The sequence below is a fragment of the Salvelinus sp. IW2-2015 genome, linkage group LG18, assembly GCF_002910315.2.
Source record: "Salvelinus sp. IW2-2015 linkage group LG18, ASM291031v2, whole genome shotgun sequence".
NCBI lineage: Eukaryota > Metazoa > Chordata > Actinopteri > Salmoniformes > Salmonidae > Salvelinus > Salvelinus sp. IW2-2015.
The window spans coordinates 14,465,353-14,489,433 of NC_036858.1; the positions used below are offsets into that span (position 1 = coordinate 14,465,353).

General features: G+C 46.5%; 1 protein-coding gene across 4 annotated transcripts in view; it reads left to right on the plus strand.

The window, feature by feature from the left end:
- The first annotated feature begins 447 nt into the window (after positions 1-447).
- ntn2 (netrin 2) overlaps positions 448-24,081 on the plus strand; it is a 57,687-nt gene continuing 34,053 nt past the window's right edge. The window contains exons 1-2 of one of the 4 annotated variants that reach the window (XM_024007885.2): positions 448-654; positions 15,770-16,942. In XM_024007885.2, coding sequence (XP_023863653.1) covers positions 15,874-16,942 — 1,069 coding nt within the window. In that variant the 5' untranslated portion in view covers positions 448-654; positions 15,770-15,873. Of the gene's footprint in view, positions 655-4,423; positions 5,036-15,769; positions 16,943-24,081 lie in introns of those variants that run through there. The other 3 variants (XM_024007887.2, XM_024007884.2, XM_024007886.2) reach the window with 3 other exon arrangements.

Below are 24,081 nucleotides of genomic sequence, written 5' to 3' on the forward strand. Positions count from 1 at the left end.
TAATAGGCCTAACGTTATCAACTGTCCATAATATGTTTCCAATCCTGTTTTGTGTTATTGTCAATACAGATTGACGAGCGGGAAAATTATCTTCTCGCTCTTTTATGAGCACGCCCCATATCGTCAGTTGTGTCCACACCTGACATCGATTCACTAATTAGACAAGATGCAGGACAAGTTTTGCTATTCTTTCAGTATTTATTGTCAAGAGTGAGTTAGGTGGGTATAAGGTCTCCAATTTGTCTGTGTATTTTGCGTTGTTGGTAGCTTATTTTGTTTACTTTTGAGTTTGCTTTCGAGTTTAGTTGCATTTAGGGGACTATTAGCGGTTGCGTTTTGAATGGCCTACAGTTGCATGTGCGACGCGCGGTCAGAAGAGGGCGCACTCTACCCACTTACATGTAGGTGTGGAAATTCCCTCAGAGGAAGGTACCTTCGGCTCTTGCGCTCAGCAGCGGAGATGCCAAAAATGAAGCTAGGCAAAAGCCGGAGGCTGACATTTTCTTAAAGGTGTCCGCCGCAGGGAACCCAACGCTGTAGAACGGAGCTTTGGAAAAATCCCTGGAGCTTGTTTTTGAGACAAAATCAGTAATCCAAGTGCAGCAACACAAAGGACTGCAGAGCGCTCCCCGCTTGGATTCACTGTGACAGCAAGTGAGTGTGTTGCCTGTTCTTACTCTTGCTTTCATTCTTCCTTTGATGTAGCCTAATCTGTCACCACTTGTAATTAGAGTGATAATCTACCTAGATTAGTGCCTGCCTAGTTTAGTTCCTTTGTCCAGGACAAATGGGACAGTTACAGTGGGATGGAGATGTTTGAGTGGTGCTTGTTTCATGCTGTGTGCATGCATTGGTTCATAGGCCTATTTTACAGTATTCAAATGTTACTGCTTGTTAAATGGTTACTGCATGGAGACCAGGCTAAACTATATGCATGTAGGCTAAACTACACCATGGAGCACTGTTTAGTAGCCAATTTCATATTCAATGTATGACTGCTTGGTTTAAAAAAAAACATTGGCATGATCACCCATGTAATCCAATTGCTGTTCCATCATAAGGTAATGATTGAGGTTTACAGATTGATGGGTCAGGGTTAAATGCTTTCAAATGATTACTGCCCTCTACTGATATCATTAACAAACTAAGCAGATTTAAAACGACATCATTTTGACAATAACACCATCCAATAAGATTGTAAATCTTTTTAAGCAACCTATTCCTTCACACATACACAACAATGTATAATATTATTATGACAGAGATGAAGTCAACTTAGTGAGTGGAAAAAGTAGAAGGGCCATTTTATTGATCAAGGTTTTGCAGATGTGTGTATTTAAAACAAAGGATTTATAACACGTAGAGATGAAGGGTCCTATATAACAAATATACAGCTTTAAGTTGAAAATGTATTCATAACTGTATTAACCGTGTTCCATGTTGATGATAGGGAAAATATTCAGATTATATAACTGCCAAAAAGGTTGAGGGGAGAGACGCCATAGAAGAGAGGATAATGTGAAGGAAGGGTAGAGGGAAGCAAGGAAAGTAAAAGGAGAAGAAGGGAGAGGGAGGACTGAACAGAGGAGATGAATAGCAATACTGGAGAGGAAGAGGAATGAGAAAAGGTTGAAGACAAGGGAGGAAAGACAAATACCATTTTAAATACTTTCAGGTTATATGGCAATTGGTTATAAGACAATAGAGGGGAGTTTATTAATGTGTTCACCTATTGTTAACAACACTACATGACCAAAAGTATGTGGACACCTGCTCGTCGAACATCTCATTCCAAAAATCATAGGCAATAATATGGAGTTGGTCTCTCCTTTGCTCCTATAACAGCTTCCTCTGGCAAGGCTTTCCACTAGATGTTGAGGGACATGCTTCCATTCAGTCACAAGAGCATTAGTGAGGTCAGGCACTTATGTTGGGCGATTAGGCCTGTCTCGAAGTTAGCGTTCCATTTCAACCCAAAGGTATTTGATGGGGTTGAGGTCAGGGCTCTGTGCAGGCCAGTCAAGTTCTTCCACACCATCTCGACAAACCATTTCTGTATGGACCTCGCTTTGTGCACGGGAGCACTGTAATGCTGAAACAGGAAAAGGCCTCAAGGCCTCAAAGTTGGAAGCACAAAATTGTGTAGAATGTCATTGTATGCTGTAGCGTTAAGATTTCCCTTGACTGGAACTAAGGGGCCTAGCCCAAACCATGAAAAACAGGCCCATACCATTATTCCTCATCCATCAAACTTTACAGTTGGCACTTTGCATTCGGGGAGATAGCATTCTCCTGGCATCCGCCAAACCCAGATTCGTCCGTCGGACTGCCAGATGGTGAAGCGTGATTCATCGCTCCAGAGAACGCGTTTCCACTGCTCCAGAGTCCAATGGCAGCGAGCTTTACTCCACTCCAGCCGACGCTTGGCATTGCGCATGGTGATCTTAGGCTTGTGTGCGGCTGCTCGGCCATGGAAACCCATTTCAATGAGAAGGCTCCTGGACGAACAATTATTGGCTGACGTTGCTTCCGAGGCAGTTTGGAACTCGGTAGTGAGTGTTGCAACTAGGGCAGACCATTTTTTATGCGCTTCAGCACTTGGCGGGCCCTTTCTGTGAGCTTGTGTGGCCTACCACTTCGCGGCTGAGCCGTTGTTGCTCCTAGATGTTTCTACTTCACAATAACAGCACTTACAGTTGACCGGGCAGCTCTAGCAGGAGAAAATTTGACGCAACTGACTTGTTGGAAAGGTGGCATTCTATGACGGTGCCACGTTGAAAGTCACAGAGGTCTTCAGTAAGGCCATTCTTCTGCAATGTTTTGTCTATGGGACTTGCATGGCTGTGTGCTCGATTTTATACACATGTCAGCAATGGGGGTGGCTGAAATAGCCAAATCCACTAATTTGAAGGGGAGTCCACATAGTTTTGTATATAGAGTGGTATTAGCCTCTCACCACCGCGAAGAGGAGAATAGGACTCAGGAAAGTAGGGGAGGAGAGGAAGATGAGACTGGGATAACTCAGGCAACAGAGCCTGGAAAAATAGGAACGAAGAGACACTTTTGCTGCCCTCTGTATTTGTTATTTACTTCTCCTCCACCCCCCTAAACCTTGTCCACTGCACACTATTCCATTATTATCTGTTGATTATTTCTTTCTGTCATTCAGGTCAACAGTGTGAAAATAATTCCTCTGTACTCTACTTTAATGTCAGTATTTTCTGTTGCCTATTCCTTTATCGTGTGAGAAGCTGTCCAAGAGTAGACCTAAGACAAACAGACAGATGTGAGCACACACACACACACACACACACACACACACACACACACACACACACACACACACACACACACACACACACACACACACACACACACACACACACACACTGCGCTTTAAATCATGCTCAAACTTTATAATGTAAGATTTTTCAGGGCTAAGAACCATATTAGAGAATATTAAAAGATCCATTGTTTTGGTTCAAAAAATTCTAAAAGAACAAATGAATCAGTTGTTGTATAGCCTGGTACTGTTACCCCCAGTGGATGGTGCAGTAAATACACTAAGAATGTTGATCAGCTTACAATGGAGTCAGGAGGCACTAAGGATTTGAAAGAACCGCATGGGGTGCAGGGGCACGAAATAACGGTGTGTGTAATTATTCATTGCTACACCTGCAATAACACACCGGACCGAATATGCGTGCACTGTAAATGAAAGGTTTAGAATATAAACCAAACATGATAGTCCCGTCGAGAGTTGTTAAATTAATGGCGCAAATATTCTCCGTTTACCAACTCTGTTTTTATGCACAAACGCACAGTGACATTATGAACGTTTAGCCTACTCACGCTGACAAAGCCTATGCCACATAATCTATGGCCTATTAACAAATGAACCACGAGGAATTATGAATGAGGGGGGTCTTTATTGATGCAATGCTGTTATACTTACCCCTCGCCATAGTGGCGCATGAGGGACACTGTGGGCCTGAAGGGACCTCTCTGAAAATGAGAACGCATAGACCTGCAGAAAATGCCTCCAATCTCTAAACGTCCTSACAATAGGCCTGTTCTTGGATCCTCAACCAAAGACCGGCGCTGCAAGCAAAATATAATACCCGTTTATTTAATTAGGTGCCCCCTTGTCTGTCATAATACGCATGTCCTATATGTGGCTGTTTTGGAGCGTTGGCGTCCACTAATATGACCAAGCTGGTTCTGGCTATTATTATAATTAATACGTTATAACAATCGCATCTGCCTCTAGTTTCTGCGAGCCCTCGAGCCCCCTCAACTGAGTTTCAACAAGTTCAATGTTTTGTGTTCTCATTACGACCGCCATATGGTTGCCAGCGAAAACACCAAGCATCGGGCATTCATTTTAGCACGCTCACAGTAACACAAGCATTATAGCAACTGAGGTATAGACCTATAATGGTTGTAAAATGATACGCGCTGGTTTGTTTAGTTATAGCTAGCTCTTCGTTTGACAACACTTACAAAGGTTGATATGGTTAGTGTATTTTTTATACTTAAGTTATTTACTCCACATTATTGTGAGTCAAAGATGCACATTGCCTTATTAATTCAAATATGATTCTCTCTCTCTCTCTCTCTGCGGTCGCGACTGTGATCCAAGACGCTCTTGCGCGCAAGGTTAAGAAAATCTGGAATTGATTTTAATGGGGAGTAGCCTATCCCTCGCTTGCTTTTCAACCTATGGATGTATTGGTCTCTTTTCACTTGGTCTGAACGGAGCGGGCGAGTGCAGTGTCTCACCTCTGTACTGTGGCCCCCTTGCCTTGCTCATGATATCTGTCGCTTTTGGAGAATACTGAACGTGCCTCTGTTTCTGAACAGCTTTGTATAATGTACCGTCCTCAAAACGCTCGAGACTGAGCAGACGGGACTTGTCCATTGCATTTGGGAAGAAGATTTTCTTCTGACAGATGCACATTTATTTTTGATTGTTTTGGACCTGAAACGTTGGACTGTGTTGTCGTTTTAAGAATCGCCAATACACCGCTCTTGGGTAAGTTTGATGTCCATTTTACGCATTTAACACGTGAGTTTACGAAGTCAATTTCAGTCATTTCCAGTAGCCTATGTTTGTCTGTCTTCATATGCTCCATTATTTAGCTCACATTCATGAAGTTTTATCAAATGTATTTCACTGTGGGATTTTTTTATTTATTCTTATATATTATAAGGCTGATCCACTATGCGTAAAGCACTGTTAATTACGCAGTTGTCTAATTAATATCTTTATTTGCTCCTTATGAATTCAATTCACATTATTTAATTATTGCAATACGGTTTATAGTTATTGTTTTGTAGGTAAAAAGTTAAGGTAGACGTTATTATGTCACGCTTGAAATGATGGGTAAAATATCCACCCTATAATTTGTTCAGATGAATACTTATTAGTATTGTTTATGGTAATACAAGTATAGTGTAGTGATATTACGGTTAGTCGTTTTTTGTAGGAAACCTCTGGGCGCACTGAAATGGAGAGGCAAGGCGGACAGGTGGGCGATCAAAGAGCGCGGTGAGCGAGATCTAGCGCGCGGTGTGAACTCTCCTTAGTTTACAGCTGCCCCGTGGGTCGAGGGAAAGAACGAGAAAAACAGCCTAAACGGAGAATTTAATATAGGTTGCAAGAAGTAGGTAGAGTCCATGTGTTTTAATATCAGTCCAATCTAGGCTAAATAGAGATGCCAAACCAAGCAGCACTCCTCGTATCCCGCATTCGAATGTAGCCTACACCGTATGCCAAGTCTCCCAATGCTTTTGTCAATTCTAATATTTTCCCTTTACTTTGACGCCACCGCATTCGTATAGAAAAACACGAGAATGGAAGATTAGGAAGTAAAAATGTTCTGTCTTGAAGCTTATAGGAACATGCTACTTGGGATCCTTGGGACGTCCATACCCCATTGTAGTTGACATTTGAAATGGTTAAGGTTAGGTACGGATTATGGTTAAAGTTAGGGTAAGGGTAAATTAAGGTTAGGGTTAGGGTTTAGGGTAGGGACATCCCAAGGATTCCGCTTAACCAATGCTGATACCAACAAGTTTAAACCCCACCAGTAATGAAATGAATTGAAGGATAACATTGTTGAGAGATACAAGTCAGAACTAAATATTTTCTATGTGATTATATTATATGAATCCAAGTTGGAAAAAAAATTCTTGACGAAAATGATTGGCAAGTTTTCTTGTCTTGGCAAGCCTGATTTGGCTGATATGGCACTGAGCATGAGTCCTATGAAACTATTCACCTCGCAATTATAATTAGGAGGCCCGTCTTTTTCTCAACACTCACATCCTATAGGCTACATATTACAGACTAGCAGACATGCTGCAGGGAGAAAGAGTTACACCACAACTGCAATAGATTCCTTATCTTAAATGCGTCGATTGAGCTAAGGTATGCCCCTATTAGAGATTAAAGGGTGTCAGCCACTTGACCCACTTATCCTCATTCTCCTGGCAAATTGCTGGAAGCCATCCAGAAAGATGGTGTTGTTGATACACCCTTAAGTTGTTCACTCAGATAAAGAAAACGTTGATATGGTTTTAACTGTGGAATGTGGCAAACCTTATGAGCAGGATTGTCTGGTCAAATGCAACAACTGCACGGTTGTTCATATAGGAATGTCTGTGCTTGTTTTTGCGAATTAATCATAGTCATTTAATTGCATCATGTTATGATCCATCAATAACACACAGTCAAAGGTTGAGCCAGGAGTCACCAGGGCTCAGGCACACGGGTGTGTAAGCTAATCCACAGGAACTCACTCCAGCAGGTTTCTAAACTCCTTCTGGTGGTGGTGTGTGTGTGGTGTGTTGTGTGTGTGTGTGTGTGGTGTGTGTGTGTGTGTGTGTGAGTGTGTGGGTGTGTGTGTGTGTGGGTGTGTGTGTGTGTGTGTGTTGTGTGTGTGGTGTGGTGTGTGTGTGTGTGTGTGTGTGTGTGTGTGTGTTGTGTGTTGTTGTAACGTAAGCAGATCATTTTCTCTGTGCTTTTCAAGGCAGGATTCCTTGGGACTCTGGCTCGTCCACCTGAACGAGTAAAGTCAACACATCCAATATATTTTTCTTCTCTGGTTTGAACAGTCTTGAAGGGGGGAAGGAATGCTGCTGGTTCTTTTCCCCCCGCTTTTTTTTTCTTCTTTCGGTGGGCCTGAGACAGCTGTTGGTTTGCAGAGATCAACATTTGTCATCCTTAACAAACGAAACAAGCTGATTTGGAGTGTTAAGCTAAGTCCACACATTTTGACTCAACTTTGACCCTTTATGGAAGAACAGCCAGCGAGCCCGACTATTCGCAGATTCATCTGATTCATATCTGAACCTATTCATCATCTTTTGGCTTTGCACCAAAAGGGAATGCCAATGTAGTTCTCTTCCCCACAAATCTACTGCATTATGTTTATGCTGTGCCTAATGGTTTGGCAATGTAGGCCTTCAAAAGTGGCATTTCACAAGGAATCAGAATGGGCCTACCTCTGCTCTCCTCAGTTCTAACTATTGGCACTCTGCACACAGAAATGTAACTCTTACTGGGGAGATGGACTGTCGGGATAGATAGATAGATAGATAGATAGATAGATAGATAGATAGATAGATAGATAGATAGATAGATAGATAGATAGATAGATAGATAGATAGATAGATGGTGGCAGTGTGATGAGTGACCATCCTTAGCACCCAACCACACCACATCTCCCTTTCACCTTTTTACATTGGAGGTGGGAGGGAAGACAAAACACTGTCTCTTCTGTCTTTTATAAGTGTGTGTTGGTGTCGGTGCAAGCCGGACGCCCCTGTTTAACTGCTGCTCGTCATTCGTCAGTGTGACGCCTCGCGCGCCCCTTCCCGTGGGATGATCCCGGGCCGAGATTCCGAAGCTCCATCCCACCACTCCCAACTCCCTGCCAAGTCCGCATGTGTCAGCAGCACACATTTCCTCCAGATGCAGAAGGGTGTGTGAGGTCTGTGCGTGTGCGTTTGTGCTCAGGTTGTTTTGACCACCCTGCTATCTAAACCATTTTAAGGTTGAACTCTTGTTTTATCTCAATTATCAATAAAGAAAATGCCATTAGTGTACGCATGCAGGTGTTTTAGTTCTATCTGAAGGAATCCAATACTTCCTTTGGTCTGGGGTGAGTTGTTGTCGACTCACTCGCTGTCGACAGGCACCGCATGTCTGGCCTTCCCAAAGGTATGACAACCACATGTGTTCGCCCCATAGCCCCAGCTCCAACTCATCTCAATGACAGCCAGTCAGCATGTGGGCACAGGGGGTTAGGGGGACACAGGGAAACAGGGCCAGTAAAATAGCAGGTGACTGTCATAAACAGAGCCTGGCTATCTTCTCTTTTCCTCTGGCCCCCGGGGGGCTGCCATGGCAACATGAAGGAGCAGACCAGCTCGGTGGACCGGGAGGGCCTCTCTCCCTCTCTCTCTCTCTTTTCCCTCCCCTCCCGGCCATAACTCACCGCTGTGCAGTGTACCATTACCCTGCTCCAGCCTGGAAAATGGACATCACCATCGAGCTCTGTGTGGAAAGGGAGGGAGAGAATGGGAGGAGTAGAAGGAGAGAGGTGGAGAGCGAGGGATAAGGGGAAGGGTGGGTTGTCTGATGATTCAGCCCCTGCCTTCAAAAACCCTGGCACCCCTGATAATGTATGGGTCTCCGTGTGTGTGAATGAGACCGCATGTGTTTGTCTGAGTGTGTGTGGTGTGCATGTCCGTGCCTATGTGTGAATGAGAGCGTTTGTGTGTGAGTGTGTATGTGTGTGGTGTGTGTGTATGTGAGCGCTAAGAGCATTTTGAACACTTAATAAAATTATTTGTGGCATCCCCCGTCAGTTCAAAGTGGCCCAGCTAGCTCTGGCTGTGGGGAAGTCTCTTGTACAATGGAAAAAGCTTTTTTCCTGTTGGAGGGCTCGGGGAGAAACCGCAAGCCTGCCTACCGCAGAGCCAACCATCAAAGGGCTTTGAAGCACACACCTCAACCCCCCCTCTACAAACCACTTCCCACTCCCTCTGATCCAGGAACAGCTCACCTGGCACTTCTGACCACCACGTCTGACAGAACCATGGTTACGCCCCCCCCCCCCACATGGGAAATCGAAAACTCCTCGTAGCGTCAATGAAAAGCCATGTATGAAAGACATCTAAGGTGGTTCCTCAATCCTCACTTAAAGCCTGTCATCCGGACCCAGTATGTTGGAATAGGCCTTACACATGGAGTTGTCACTGATGTCTCCATATTGTGAGATCTTCATTTAGAAGATCCGGCGGGAAGTCTCCTGTCTTCTCTCTGACGTCTCACACAGCAGTGGGTGTCATCCGTCCCATCTTGAGAACACATGTAGGGGGAAATATATTTCTTTTTTTAAAAGCGGATCACAGCTTGACACAGGCTATAAATGCTTTTGGCGAAGGCCAAACCGCCAGCACATTATGAAATGAACAAGCCTCTATCTCCTCATTAGCCAAGGTATATTTCTCCCTGATTCCCGTATAAAACATGTTTCATATGAAAGGTATGTGTTCTATGAAACTCAGGGATGAGCTCAAGCCCTTATTCTTTCCCAGACTCCACAGTTAAAATCTCCATGTCCTCAAACCAAGATGGGGTGGGGGTGGGGGGATTTGTAGGCCTATTTTAGGATGGCAACAATTTATAGTTTGGAAAGTCAGTATTAAATTGTATCGCTCTCTTTCTCGGTCTCTCTCGGTTTCTCTCTATCTCTCTCTTTGGTTACAGTTGTTCTATCATTTTGTCTTTCTCCCCCCCCCCCCCCCCCCCCCCCCCTCCCACACACACACTATCTCTTCTCCAATCTCAATAAGCTCAAAGGAGGAAGCCACTTTAAACCTAGTGTGTGTGAGTCTGTTAGGAGCAGGATGAAAGGTCAGGTTTGTGTCCTCTAAGTCTAACCCCCCCCCCCCCCCTTATGGTATGGGTTATGATTGGGTGGCTGTAAACTGATCCTAGATCAGTGATAATGTACTTATACCCGGAGCAGTGAGTCATGTATGAGGTCAGAGACTCGAGGCCTAAAACTTCCTCTTGGGATCTCTCCATGGTACTGAACCACGACATCACGGAGTCAGTTAGGCCACTCTATAGGCTCCCGCACATGACTTCAGAGTAAATTAGGTAGATCAGCATCCAGGGTCAACCGCATCCCCACGTCAGGTTGATTTAAGGTCAGTGATGCCTTGTTCCCCCTAATGGTGAAGGTTAGGATTGGAAAGGGAATGCGGATCCTAGATCTTTGCATCTGGGCATCTTATGGCTTCCACTCGTTTGGCTGGGTGTTTGTGTATGTTGTTTCTATTTACCTGATGTTTGCTAGTGTGTTTGTTGGAGTTCGTTGTCCCTAAGCAAGTGTTAGTACAGTACTTTGCCTGTCTGTCCGTCTTGATGTGAACAAATTAACCTTTTTCTGACACTGTTTCACCCATGAATCGACCTTGCGCCATGTTCGCAGTCTCACATCTCTCCCTTTCCACACCACAGACTCTTACTCACAGACCAAAAACACCAGATTCACAGAATGAACAGAAAATACCCCTAACTTGTGATATCAGCATTTTTTGCCTCCCTTTGTAGTGGAGTGTAACACAGAGAACCCCAAGCTTAGTACAGCTTCCTGTCTGGATCTATGCGAAGTAGCCTGACCTGCCTCCTCTCCTCTACTCTTCGTAGTTCTGGATCAGGTTCTGTTTTAATAACTACTGGAGAGTAGGCTGGGCCGCAGCGGCTGCATTCCTCTCCTGGGCGTTCTCGCTCTCTTAGAATGGAGAGCGAAAGAGAGAAACTGCTCTCTGCCCCTGAAAGCCACCTTCTGTGGCACACTGTGTGTCTCTTTGTGTCTGAGATAGTCCCCCAGCGCTGGACTCTATGGGGGAGGTTCCCTCCCTTTACAGTTTTGTCATTTAGCAGATGCTCTTATCCAGAGCGACTTACAGTAGTTAGTGCATACATTTTCAAATTTGTTCGTTTTCTCTCTCTCTCTCTTTCTCTTCTGCTTCAGAGCAGGCGTGAGACTTTTCAAAATTTGTCAGTGAACCCCCCTGCTAATGACACCCTCAGCTGTGAAAGTTGACCCCCTCTTGCCCCTGTTCCTCTCCTGCTCTCTTGTTCACTTGTTCCTTCATCGGATTTGGTTTGTGCCACTAATACCCTATTGCCTGTGGACTGTCAATCACGTGTATTTACCCTGTGCGTGTGTGTGTGGTGTGTGTGTGTGTGTGTAGGGGATTTGCTCAGTCAATCAACCCCACCCATTTAAATGCATACGCTGCATCTCCCATAATTATGACTGGACTCTGATAGACAGTGTACAGTAGTGCCCTCTTGTTCACATTTAAAAAGTCCTCCACAGTTGCCACAGCTGCTAACAGGCCAATCAGGGATTACTGTACACTGGGCCCAGGGACACAGCCATTGGGGCACTGGGCCTAGACTCCTCCCAGGGTCATCTGAGTGGAGGAGCCCCAAGGAGATCCATTCAGCATCGTGGTGAGAGGGCCACCTCCCCAACACACTGCCCCAGCATGGGAGTCCCTGACTGGGCTACGAGGTGGATCAGCTGTCCCTCTCCCACTGCACCCCTCTAGTTCTCCCTCCCCCCGGTCCCCCACGCCCAAGCCAAATAAAGCCTCTCAGCACCTCCTGTTTTCCTAATCCGTGAACTCTGACAGAGGAGCCGCGCTTGAAAGAGACACAACTCAACATGGGATGATCTCCTGGTGACGGGAAAGCTGAAAAAACGCTCCCCGGAATTTCGCAGCCAGGACCACCCTATTCCTCTCTCTCCTTCGCCCCCCCCCCCCCCCCCCCCCACCCCCCCCCCCCCCCCACCCCCCCCCACCCCCCCCCCCCCCCCCCCCCCCCCTTATTGTTCGATTAACCTCTTAGGCAAAACCTATTGGATCAGTTCCAATCACATAAACACCCTGATATTCCTTGTGACATTGCAGGACCTTGCAGAACCAGAATCAGCAAGCGGCTGATAACTTGTCATGTGTTCCATGCACATAAAGCCATATATCAACCTGGGGAAATAAATTGGTTAACCTCTCGGGACTCAGAAGCAGTAAAGCATCTTGTCACGTGCAGTGTTAGATTGCAAGCACTGGCCATTTCAGTCCTTCCTGAATGACTAGGCACTTTAGCCAAGTGGGTGGAAATACAGTCATTTAAAAAAAAGCAGGTTTGTGTGTTTAGGCGATTAGATTTCAATTGAATCTGTAGGCCTAGCACATGACATGCGGCGCGCTCCACTTGTAAGAAGTAGCCTCTTTTTGGTAGTTAGTCGTAGTTAGAGCCAAATAGCAAAGCGTTTCTGTGTGGTATTCCCTACTCCTCACAGACATTCACACTGCTGTTGCTACTTCAACCACATTTAATTAGATACAGTGTCTGCCCCTGTCGAGAAGAACTTGTGGCTTGTGAAAAACTCTGTCAATGCTGAGAGCAGCAGATCATTTCTTGCTGAAGCTCAAACTTACCCGAGTGTTTCGGGGAAGTCAGCCTATGTCTCTCCGCTGACGCCTCGGCTGAGAAGTTTGCGGAATTGGCACACACACTTGTCAAAATTCTACACAGAACAAGCAAGTTGAACAATGTCGGTCAGTGATGTTTCCATACCAAGGACACAGTCTTGTTCAAAGCTAGACTAGAGTGGCTATGTAGCGGTTAGCTTGAGTTGTTAGCTGTAGTGTATGCTTTTACTGTTAGCTTATGTTTTGAAAAGCTAACACAGAGTTGCTAGGTTTGTTTATTTATTTATTTATATTTAACCTTTATTTAACTAGGCAAGTCAGTTAAGAACAAATTCTTATTTACAATGACGGCCTACCACAGCCAAACCCGGACGAAGCTGGGCCAATTGTGCGCCGCCCTATGGGACTCCCAATCACGGCCGGTTGTGATAGAGCCTAGCTAGTTAGTGAGTGTTCTTTTCAGGGGGAACTGTTGAGGTGGAATTAGAGCGGCAATGGCACTGTTCCTCCTCTGTTTAACCTATGCGTCTCATCTGCCAGACGTGCTTGACAGCACCAGACCGCTGGAAGAATCTCCCAGCAGGCCGAGCAGAGCTGTGTGTGGACCACACCATATTTAGTCATCCACAGGCCGCCACAGACCAACGATGTCGTCCTCCACCTTAATCTGTCTCCCCCTGTCTCTCCCTCCTTTTTTTTAATCTCCCTCCCTCTACTCCCTCTTTCCATCTCTGTCACTTCCCCCTCTCCCTCGCTTTCCTTCTCTCCATCTCTGTCCTCACTCGCTCTCCCTTTTAGACATCTCTGCCTTATCACTGTCACTCGTTCTCTTTCCATCTCTCTCTCTCCCCCCTCTCTCCCTTCCTCCTTCTCTCTGCCTCTTTTGGTTATTTGTTTTGCTCTATCACTCTCAGACACTTTTCACCCCACTTTGTACCTCTCTGCCTTTCCAACCATGCTCCCTCTCTCTCACTGTCCGTCTCTGTAATAGTCACTGCAGCCCCCCTCCCTCTCTCTCTCTCTGTCCCTCCATCTCTCACCTCTCCCTCTCTCCGACGGGCGCGGCGCTGACGGAAGCTGGACGGCGATGCTAATGAGTTGCTAATTCCATCAGCGGTCTCCTCCTGTGGGCCTGACCTGGCTGCCTGGTCTGGCTGCCAGGCTTTGATGATGGAGTGCCTCCAATGATGTACTCCCGCCTGCTCACCCACTTTAGCCTTTCCCCTCAGACATGTCCCATTGATCATAGTCTTCCGCCCGGCACTCCTTGCCAAATCATTTATGAACCAGCCTCGTACCATTCCTACTCTCCATTTTTCATTACATGGAATTTTATTTGATGTGAGGTGGACAGGTTTTTTTTAGGAGCTCGGATGGCTGTGAGAGCATTCCATTCCGTACTTCAATTTGGCCTTAAGTACTGTTTKATGTTTGGGAAGCGAAATAGTTGGTTTGTTTATTTGTGTGTCGCCTTTCTAGGTCCGAAGACTGTTCGCGAGAAAGTCAAATCATAGTTTACTTTGTTCCCATAGAACATTGTTAGGGAGATATATGTAACCACTCTCCCAGAAATGCACAAGAATGCATGTTTTGCGGCCAAGTTAAAATAAATAGATAAAGAAGTTGGAACAGAAATGTCAATGGTTTTCTATCTCGCTATCTCTATCTCTTTACATTTTGATTATCCTCTTTCCGTTCTTACCACACACACGCACACACACACGCACACACACACCTCCAGCCAGAGGAGAGGCCAAATGGTAGAGGCTTAAGCAGTTGAGTAGAAAAGAGCGCCCCTATTTACCGGACGACTGGGCTCTTTCTCCAGTGTTCTGAGAGTTGCTAGCTTTGGAACCCCTAAAAAAGAAAAGAACAGAACTTTTGTTTTTTGACTCATTTTAACTCGCTCCGTCTGCCTTCCTCCTCGACTGAAGTGCAAGGCAGATGCAGGCTTTTGTTTAGCCAAGGAGGGGAGGGATGCCGAATAAGAGGAGTGAGAGGAGGAGAAGGGGGGGGGGGAGAAAGGAGGGGCAACGGTTTCATTGTAGCTTAATAAATTCCTTGCAAAGACGATCGGGGCGCCTTCTCAACCTCTCGGCTGTCTGTCTCAAATGGGGTCCTTCCAGGCTTGACACCCCGGCAAATAAGGGGGGGATTAGGGAGGAAAAGCCCCGGGCTGTATACATCTCTTTTCTCCCTCCCTTTCTCGCTCTACCCTACATCTTTCTCTCATTCCCTCTCTCTCTCTCGCTCCTTCTCTCCCTCTTTTCCTCTTTGGAAACGAGAGGCCCCTGGCTGGTGTGGAGCCCATTTGAATGATCTCATCCAGGTACACTGACAGTCTGAGATTTATAGAGACCTTTCAGCCCAAACCAATGGCTTTGTTACAGCCAGCTCTGCCAATGGAGCCTTCCAGGAATCTGTAAAGAACACATTGTTGCCATCGTAGCCCACATATAGCTACAGTACCTCGGTACATGTGCAATGTTTTATGTTCAAATGGCATATAGCGTTGCACTTGCCTAGTGGGGAAATAAATACTATATTGTATTCAACACTGTGTACAGCTAGTTATTTGTCTTTAGTTCCTCTTTAGGTCAGTGTTCTTTTACCGTTGAATTGGGGAGTTGGCTAAGGTCACGTGCGGCTGACGGCTCTGCCCGTATATTTTGAACSGGGGATTATGGGGTGACTTCTGCCGCGCGCGCTGCCGGAGCACGACCAGAATGCCTCGCCACGACCTGAATGGAGGTGCTGAAGAGTGGCGCCATTGAAATTCAGGACTCGGTCGCTGCGGCCCCGGCCCCAAACATCTAAGATCTCTCTTTATATGGTCACTCTCTTTCTCTCTCTTACTCACTCGTTCTCCCCCCCACCCCCCCCCCCTCCCATCTCTCCCACTACCTCTTTTACAGGCTTTTAGTTAATGAAAACACTCCATTACTCATTATAAGGCCCTGAGGTGTTTTGAAATGTCACAAACATGATATTTAGCTCATATGAGCAAGCTTACGAATATAGTAGGGTTGAATTGACGACAGTAAGATGACTGGAAGTGTTTGGGACGATTGGACGTGTCCACAATAGCATGAGAATATCTACATGACTGAACTGTGAATATTTTCATCAATAAGCAGAGGTAAAAAAAAGTTGTTTGTTGCTTTGAATCCTTTTATGACAAGCTCTGGCACTTATCTCTCCCTCTCTCTTTTCTTTCTCTTGTTTCTCTGTTTCACAGGACAGGCTGCGGTGGTCACGGTCACCCTAAAGGAAGGGTCTCCTTCCACTCCCCCTCTCACACCTACACACACACTCCCTCAGGCACACACACACACACGCAGGATGAGGGAAGCCTGGAGGTGCCTGCTGGGGCTTTGCCTCCTGGCATGCTCCGCCTCTCCCGCCTCCCCTAACGGTGCTGCCAATCCCTTCGCTGGGCAGCAGACACCCCCAGACCCATGCTATGACGACGCGGGCGCTGCCCGCCGCTGTATCCCCGAGTTCATCAACGCCGCCTTTGGCAAGGAGGTGGCCGTGTCCAGCGTGTGCGGCCGGCCGACGCCGTCCCGCTCTTGTAGTGTGGTGGAGCGCGGTGATGAGCGGCCCTCAGTGCGCACCTGCCAGATCTGCGACGCGGCGGACCCGCGGCGTGCCCATCCGCCCTCCTACCTCACTGACCTCAACTCGGCCCACAACCTCACCTGCTGGCAATCGGAGAACCTGCACACCTCGCCGCACAACGTCACCCTCACCCTGTCGCTTGGCAAGAAGTTTGAGATTACCTACGTCAGCCTGCAGTTCTGCTCGCCCCGCCCTGAGTCACTGGCCATCTACAAGAGCATGGACTATGGCAAGAGCTGGACGCCTTACCAGTACTACTCGTCCCAGTGTCGGCGCATGTACAACCGGCCCAACAAGGCGGCCATCACCAAGCAGAATGAGCAGGAGGGCCTGTGCACCGATGGCCACACTGACCTCTACCCCCTATCCGGGGGGCTCATTGCCTTCAGCACTCTGGACGGACGGCCCTCCGGGAAGGACTTTGACAACAGCCCTGTGCTCCAGGACTGGGTGACAGTCACTGACATCCGCGTAGTTTTCAGCCGGCCCCAGCTGCCACGTGAGCTAGGGGCAGGAGGAGTGGGGATAGGCGGGGGAGGCCGGATTGACGAAGACCCAATGGTACCGTCCACGTCTCTGCCGGCATACTTCTACGCGGTGGGGGACTTCCAGGTGGGCGGGAGGTGTAAGTGCAACGGGCACGCCTCACGGTGCCTCAAAGACAAGGAGGGCAAGCTGGTGTGCGACTGCAAGCACAACACGGAGGGGCCCGAGTGCGACCGCTGCAAGCCCTTCCACTACGACCGGCCATGGCAAAGGGCCAGCGCCCGCGAGGCCAACGAGTGTCTACGTGAGTCACAGCTCTAATCAGCATTTTCTATCAGTTTTGATTCTGTTCTTTTCAATTTTGCGAATTTCATTTTTTTTTTTTACTCTCTTTGCATTTGCATTGTTGAATGTGTAGATTCATTAATTCAATCACACCTCATAACTAGAAATTGATGATTTAATATGGCAATGTTAGAAAATTCATGCATACACACACACACACACACACACACACAGATTCTTGAAATGTTTGTGTCAGCATGGATTGGAATTCTTCAGTACTCATGCAGTTTTTGAACAGAGGAAGGTGCTTGATGATCTGTGTAGTGCATTTACCCTGTATTTGTGTCCTGCAACTTTGTTTTTTTGAACAGTACAAATCACTCATTATAGAAATATCTGGTCCGTGAGAATACTCATCAATTCAATGGCCACCATGTTGAAAGGACCATGACATTTTTTGAACAGGGTCTACTCCGTTACTTATCTTTCTATATCCAGGCACCCCCTCTATCTCTCCAACTCTCTCTCTCTCGCTCTCTCTCTCTCTCTCTCTCTCGCGCTCTCTCTCTCTCTCTCTCGCTCTCTCGCTCTCTCGCTCTCTCTCACCCTCTCTCCCTCTCTCCCTCTCTCCCTCTCTCCCCGCCCTGCCCTTGAGTGAAGGAGGTATTCTCTTCCAGTGACAAGCTCCTGAATGCGTCTCAGAATTCCTAATGAGGGAATGTGCGGGATGGGGATTGAGCCCTGTTGCACACCCACCCATCAGTGGGCTTGTGAGGCGAGACGGACTCAACACAAACACACGTCTGTCTGGGATTCTGTGTCTCTCTCTCTCTCTCGCCTCCTTCTCCACATTATCCTCCCAAACGCCTGTGAATAATGAGCAAATTGTTGAATTACAGGTGGCAGTTCCTTTATGCGACAAGTAGCATACCATTTTCCCCCCTTTAAATATAGACAAAACATGGGTAACGTTAACTTATATTTGAAAACTGCACATCGTGGTGTTTCTGGGTGGATTCAGCTTAAAACCGAATTAGTCATTTTCGGTATTATTAATTATAATCCCCCATTTTCTCTCTAATTTCAACAGCTCTTTCCCTGAAGCTATATTAAAGAGTTTGATTAATGCTCAATCTGAGGTTGCTGTAATGGTCTCAGCATTGCAGGTAAAGTTAAAATAAGATTTTGACTATAGTAAGGCTAGATCTGTGTGCTTCCTGAATACACAGGATGACTTGCTGTTGACACAGTTGAAGATGAGGGTGGAATGTTCCGGTGGCCAATGCCAAATGCAACCCATCCCCAACCCTACATTGCCCAACAGATTTACAGTACACCGAAACGCAGCAGCAGTATTTGTGATTTCTGTTTTATTAGCTCTATATACAGGACTCCTGAACACTCAACCCAACTTGATGTTTTCTGGGCTCCCCTCTGAAGTAAACACGCCCCCTCACGAACAAGTCTAAACAGCGAATGACAACAGCTCGAGTTGTTGGCACACCACGGCAGCTAAGTCATCCAAGAATGTAATTTGGCAGTGATTGACATTACTTCAAGACATGTATTCAAAAAAGAACCATCCAGACACACTCTGAAAGCTTGGCAAGTGAAATTGCAGTAATTTTAACAGATTACCTTTTTATGGGATTACTGCGTTGTATGATAAAGTGAACATAGATTTTTTTAATATGTCAAATTTGGTTACTGCGTGTCAGTAGTGATACTTTAAAAAACGGGCGGAGGTGGAACCCAATTCAGGTTAATTCTGCTTGTCATACAAATGTGTAGCCATTGGAAAATAACACCGTATTAAAAGCCACTGTACCACTTTTAATCTTCCCTGTAACTAAATAAAATTACAGGCGAGTAAAGAAAAAAACAGGAGTAAAACATTGAAAAACAGTGTATATTTTTCTAACATGTTGTAATTGCCAGCGCTGCTGGCCTGAAATCATATTTAGCGTTGAGCTGTGCCAGATCTGCTTAAAAGAGAGTGACAGGGCCAGAGGAACATAGCTGGGGCCATTGCAGTGCTGGTCCAAGGAGCGGGTCTGTTTCTATTTCCCCCCTCACTCTGTCCCCTGACAACCTCCCCCAGACCCTCAACCCTGTGCCCTTATAGTCACACCCGCCTCATACCCCAGCACCCTCCATCCCTACCCTTGATTATGTTCTCTAACTTCCCCCAAATCTCCACCCCTCACGCTCTCACTGTCTCGCTTTCTCTGCGCCCCGTTGTCCAGCTCCTTCTCCTACACTCTTACTCGCTTGACTTACTCTCAACCTTTACCACCGCCCCCACACCCGACTCTATCCCGTAACTCCCTCGCTCTTCCCCTCTCCTGTTATGTGTCCCGTGGCTGTTTGGGAAACGTTCCACCTACTTCCCGTAGATCCCTCCTCAGTGGGATTGATATGTCACCTCCGTCCATTACTCTTGGACTAAATGCCATGTGCGCCGCGGCCAACACTGATGACCTAATCCCAGCGCTGATACAGGGCAGTAAAAACCTAAACGCATGTTGCACGCTATACCTGATCACAGATCAGAGGGGACGCCAAACCCATGGTCCCTTCCAACATGTCCGTAATTACAATGTTCCAAAAGGCCCTTTAGGGCTCATTCTAGAATGAGTGCTGGTTCCAAAATGTCCTCAAAAGTGTGCTGGACTACGTTTTTTTTTAAACGTCCCCACGGCACACTGAAGCTCATTCTTAAGAGTGTCRCCTCCCTTTGTTAGGCCTCGGCTGGCTTTTTCTTTCTGCAGCGGGCCGCACAAACGAGCCCTGTAGGACACCACCGCGTCAGCAGCAGCAGCCGTCTGTGGCGCCGGGCCGAGGTGTGTGTATTCAGTCTGGGAGAGGGTGTGAGATTGGCACGCTTTGGAGAAGCCGGGGTCCCCAGGTGTGTCACCGGAGCCCTTCTCTGGGCCGTGGGTCGCAGGGCTATGGGGCTCCGGGAGTGTTTTTGGGGGGGCTGAGGTCATGATCCCCTGTGGGGTGATGACAAGGTTAAGCTGACGGGGAGATTCCCCTGCGGGGGGGGTGGGGGACTACCATTAAATAAATACATGTTTTATTATATTCTAACAAAAATATGCACTGAGTATACCAAACATTAGGAACACCTTCCTAATATTGAGTTGCAGCCAACAAGTGACAACGATAAGGGATCATAGCTTTCACCTGGATTCACCTGGTCAGTTTGTCATGGAAAGAGACTGTTCTTAATGTTTTGTGTACTCAGTGTATATTATATTGTATATTATATTCAACAACAAAAAATGTCTTCCATTCATTCCATTTGAAACCAGCACAGCTGTGTTGCTGAAGAGAAAACACGACTTAGTCCACATGTTTTTGTAACATGTGCATCGTGCCCCATTAGCGTTTTTACCTTCTTGACTTAATCATTATCATTCATTGAGATTATTAAAAGATACTTTGAATCCCCTTCCCAGTTCTGAACTGAGTCGAGAGCTTGTATGGTGGTGTGAGCCAAGCCGAGCTGTCTCTCTAGTCCTGTTTGATTGTTCACGGGTCTCGCTAATGTTTGACATGCGCTTCGCCGAGATTACTGTCTGGGTTTTTGGCAGGCCCAGGAACCGTCTGCAGACACAAACCAGCACACACACGCTCCCCGCCCGCCCCGCCGCCCCTCCATGAATCCTGCCCACAGACACGAGTTTACAAACCCAGAGCCATAGCAGTTTGCAATCGAAGCCAAAATAGGAGAGTTTGAGATGGCCTGTTTTCTAAAGGAGATGTCATGGAAAAATAGTCTGCTTGGTCTCATTCAGAGCCAAAAGATAAAATGCGGTCGGGAACAGGTGAATAACAAGTGTTAGATTACTTACTGCGATAGGATGGTGCGTTGGTGTGACGGTGGTGATGGTGTTATGGTTATGGCATGCTGGTAGTACAGAGTTACAGAGCTATATCATTACTGAGATGATATGGTGGTATGAGAGCCTGACTGGCACGTTATAGTGTGACGCAACGGCTTGTAACGAAGTTGACTGTTTAATTTGACTTTGATCACAATGTTTTTGTCGGACAGAACAGTTAACAAGTACGGTGGTGGCTTTTGACTGTCAGAGTACATAACTATATATTTTATTACTGTGTGGCCATACAGTCCTGGCTCTGCCAGTGTCAGCCCTGCTCGGCCCTACCCTGCCCAGGTCTGCTTTTTGGCCCGCCAGCCTGTTCTCTCATGCTATTCCTTCTCATTAGTGTAGACTAGAGTCTACAGACCATGCCGGATTCTGCTAGGCTCAGCCCTCTGTAATCCAGAAGTCCACACTGGGAATCACAGTACAGGCCAGACCCCACCAGCTCTAATGGACCCGACAGGCCATGACTGGATACTTAGAGCATAAAGCACATGACTTCAACAATGTGCCTAGCATTTGTCTGAAAGCAGCTGAGATAATGAGAATGCATCACATATTTGAACAGTACGTACAGTATGCATCACAGGAGGTTGGTGGCACCTTAATTGGGGAGGACGGGCTTGTGGTAATGACTGGAGCGGAATCAATGGAATGGTATCCAATACATTTTTTATTTTTTTWAAATTAAATMTAGCCTTTATTTAACTAGGCAAGTCAGTTAAGAACAAATTCTTATTTACAATGACGGCCTACCCCGGCCAAACCCAGACAACGCTGGGCCAATTGTGCGCCGCCCTATGTGACTCCCAATCACGGCCTGATGTAATGCAGCACGGATCAAACACATGGTTTCTAGGTGTTTGATGCCATTCCATTTGCTCCGTTCCGGGCCCTTATTATGAGCCATTCTCCCCTCAGCAGCCTCCACTGATACATCCATTGTTCTGGACAGACTAAATCCATGTAGTCTGTCCAGAACAATTCCTCTTTGAATTATTGAACGTCTTATATCATACATATACAATGATCTATTCTAGATCAATATTAGATCACGTCTGCCATGCTAATGAGGCAAGCTTGATTTGGAAATAGGAATTCTATAGGGAGAGAAGGGAGAGATGGAGGAGAGACTTTTTTGAAGTTCCATTGCCAGACTCCTTCTGCCTTTGAGGGGGCTCAGTATTTTTAGTAGACCTCTGTTTTTTTGGAAACTATTAGCAAGAATTAGGGGGGCGTTGACAGATGGGTTGCTGGAGAAAGCAGGGCGGTCCAGGAGGGTGTGTGTGTGTGAGTGTCTGGTTGGGCTCTACCTCTGGCAGACCCAGACCCAGCGCGCACACATCACATCGTCTGGGACAGAGCTGTAAGACCTAAGCACACAGATCTGTGTGGAACTCTGGAAACACTGAAGGACACAGTAGCCCCAAATGCCAAAAAAAATCCAACTCTCTTTTCCTTTTTTCTCTCTCTCTCTCTCTCTCTCTATCTCTGTTTCTCATTCTCTCTCTCTCACCCATCTCACTCCCTCTATCTCTGTTTCTCATTCTCTCTCTCTCACCCATCTCACTCCCTCTATCTCTTGTTTCTCATTCTCTCTCTCTCACCCATCTCACTCCCTCTATCTCTGTTTCTCATTCTCTCTCTCTCAACCCATTCTCACTCCCTCCTATCTCTTGCTCACCCTTCTCACTCACCTTCACTCTCTCTCTCTCTCTCTCTCTCCTCTCTCTCTCTTCTCTCTCTCTCTCTCTCTCTCTCTCTCTCTCTTCTCTCTTCTCTCTCTCTCTCTCTCTCTCTCTCTCTTCTGACATGGGGCAGATGGTTACGCGATGCTGATTATAATTTCAAAGCAACATCTTTTCACAGCCATGCCCCCCCCCCCCCCCCATCCTTCCACAGCTTCTAGCAAGGGCAGTGAGAGGTCACCTCTTCCCTCTCCGTTCTCCACAACACAGATCATAAAATGACTTCATTCTCACACACGCACACATCGGTTCGGGTTGCAAGGTCATATAGAATTTGAATAACATAACGCATTAAATTGAATAACTTATGTGTGTGTGTCAGAAGCACAGACACTGTTGGCTTTCCTTGAGTGCCTCGACCTGTGTTGTTACATGTATGTTGCCATGTTCTGCTTTCACTAATTGACTGCAACCCCTCCTCTGCTGTCGCCCAGGGCTCGCCGGGACCCGACACTTCAATTACTTACAGCGTGACACCCAAATGAGTTGGGCCGGGGGAGGGGGGGGGGGGGGTCGAAAACGAAACCTCCTGTGCTTTCAAATAAATTACACGGGCGAGGAATGTTGTTCTAAAATCAACAGCCCTATGAAATGGTGCCTTTAGGGTGGTTAGCGTGAGCCAGGATCGGGGCTAAGGCTTGTGTGTACGCATGTGCATCATGATTGGGCCATCATGCAAGGGCTTGGTTTTCCTTATCGTTAGTGATACATTTTTTGGAGACGTATGTCAATATCGCAGTMTCTTGGTTTGTTTAGTAGTTTTCGTCTTGTTTTTACAGCTTTGGCTCAGCCAATATGATTGGTTTCCATTGTTGATTGGCTGTGTCTGATTCATTTCAGTTTGCTTAGTGTTTCTTTTTCTATTTAGCCACCCATTTGGGTTGTCTGGCAGCACGAAAAGACACTAAYACACAGAAAAACATTGTTTTAAGACCAAAATATCCACAACATTAGCAGAGTAATGTTGGAATCCTGGGAACCTTCTGTAAATGCCTGCGTCGTAATGCAGSGTTTCCCCTATATTCATTTAGCAGCGGTGGGCCGCCACTCCCCAAAATACATTTTTCAGGATGGTAAAACGTTTTCAGTGTGAACTTAAACAACTAAAACCAGGTATGTAGAGAAGATAATGGAGTAATATAGTTTTAAATAAGAGAACTAACCACCACCAGAATAAAAACTAGACTGTCAGGGAGAATTAGAAATTCAAAAAATGTCATGGCGTGGGTCCCCATTGATTTTGTTATAATGTTTGAGCCACTCCGATAGGATAAGAACATGGCATAAGCCATGGCAAAATGTGTAGAATTGCAGGAAATTAGCTTTAAAACTGCAACATTTTGTCTCTGTGGCCAAGAGAAGGGCCTCTAACATTTACGGCAGYATTATTTTCAGCAGCGGTGGCAAAGTTAGCGTGGAGGGGCAGGAGACGGCGCCATTGGCCACGCCCACTACCACGCCCAGTCTCCTGCCCCTCCACGCTAACTTTGCCACCGCTGCTGAAAAAAATCCTA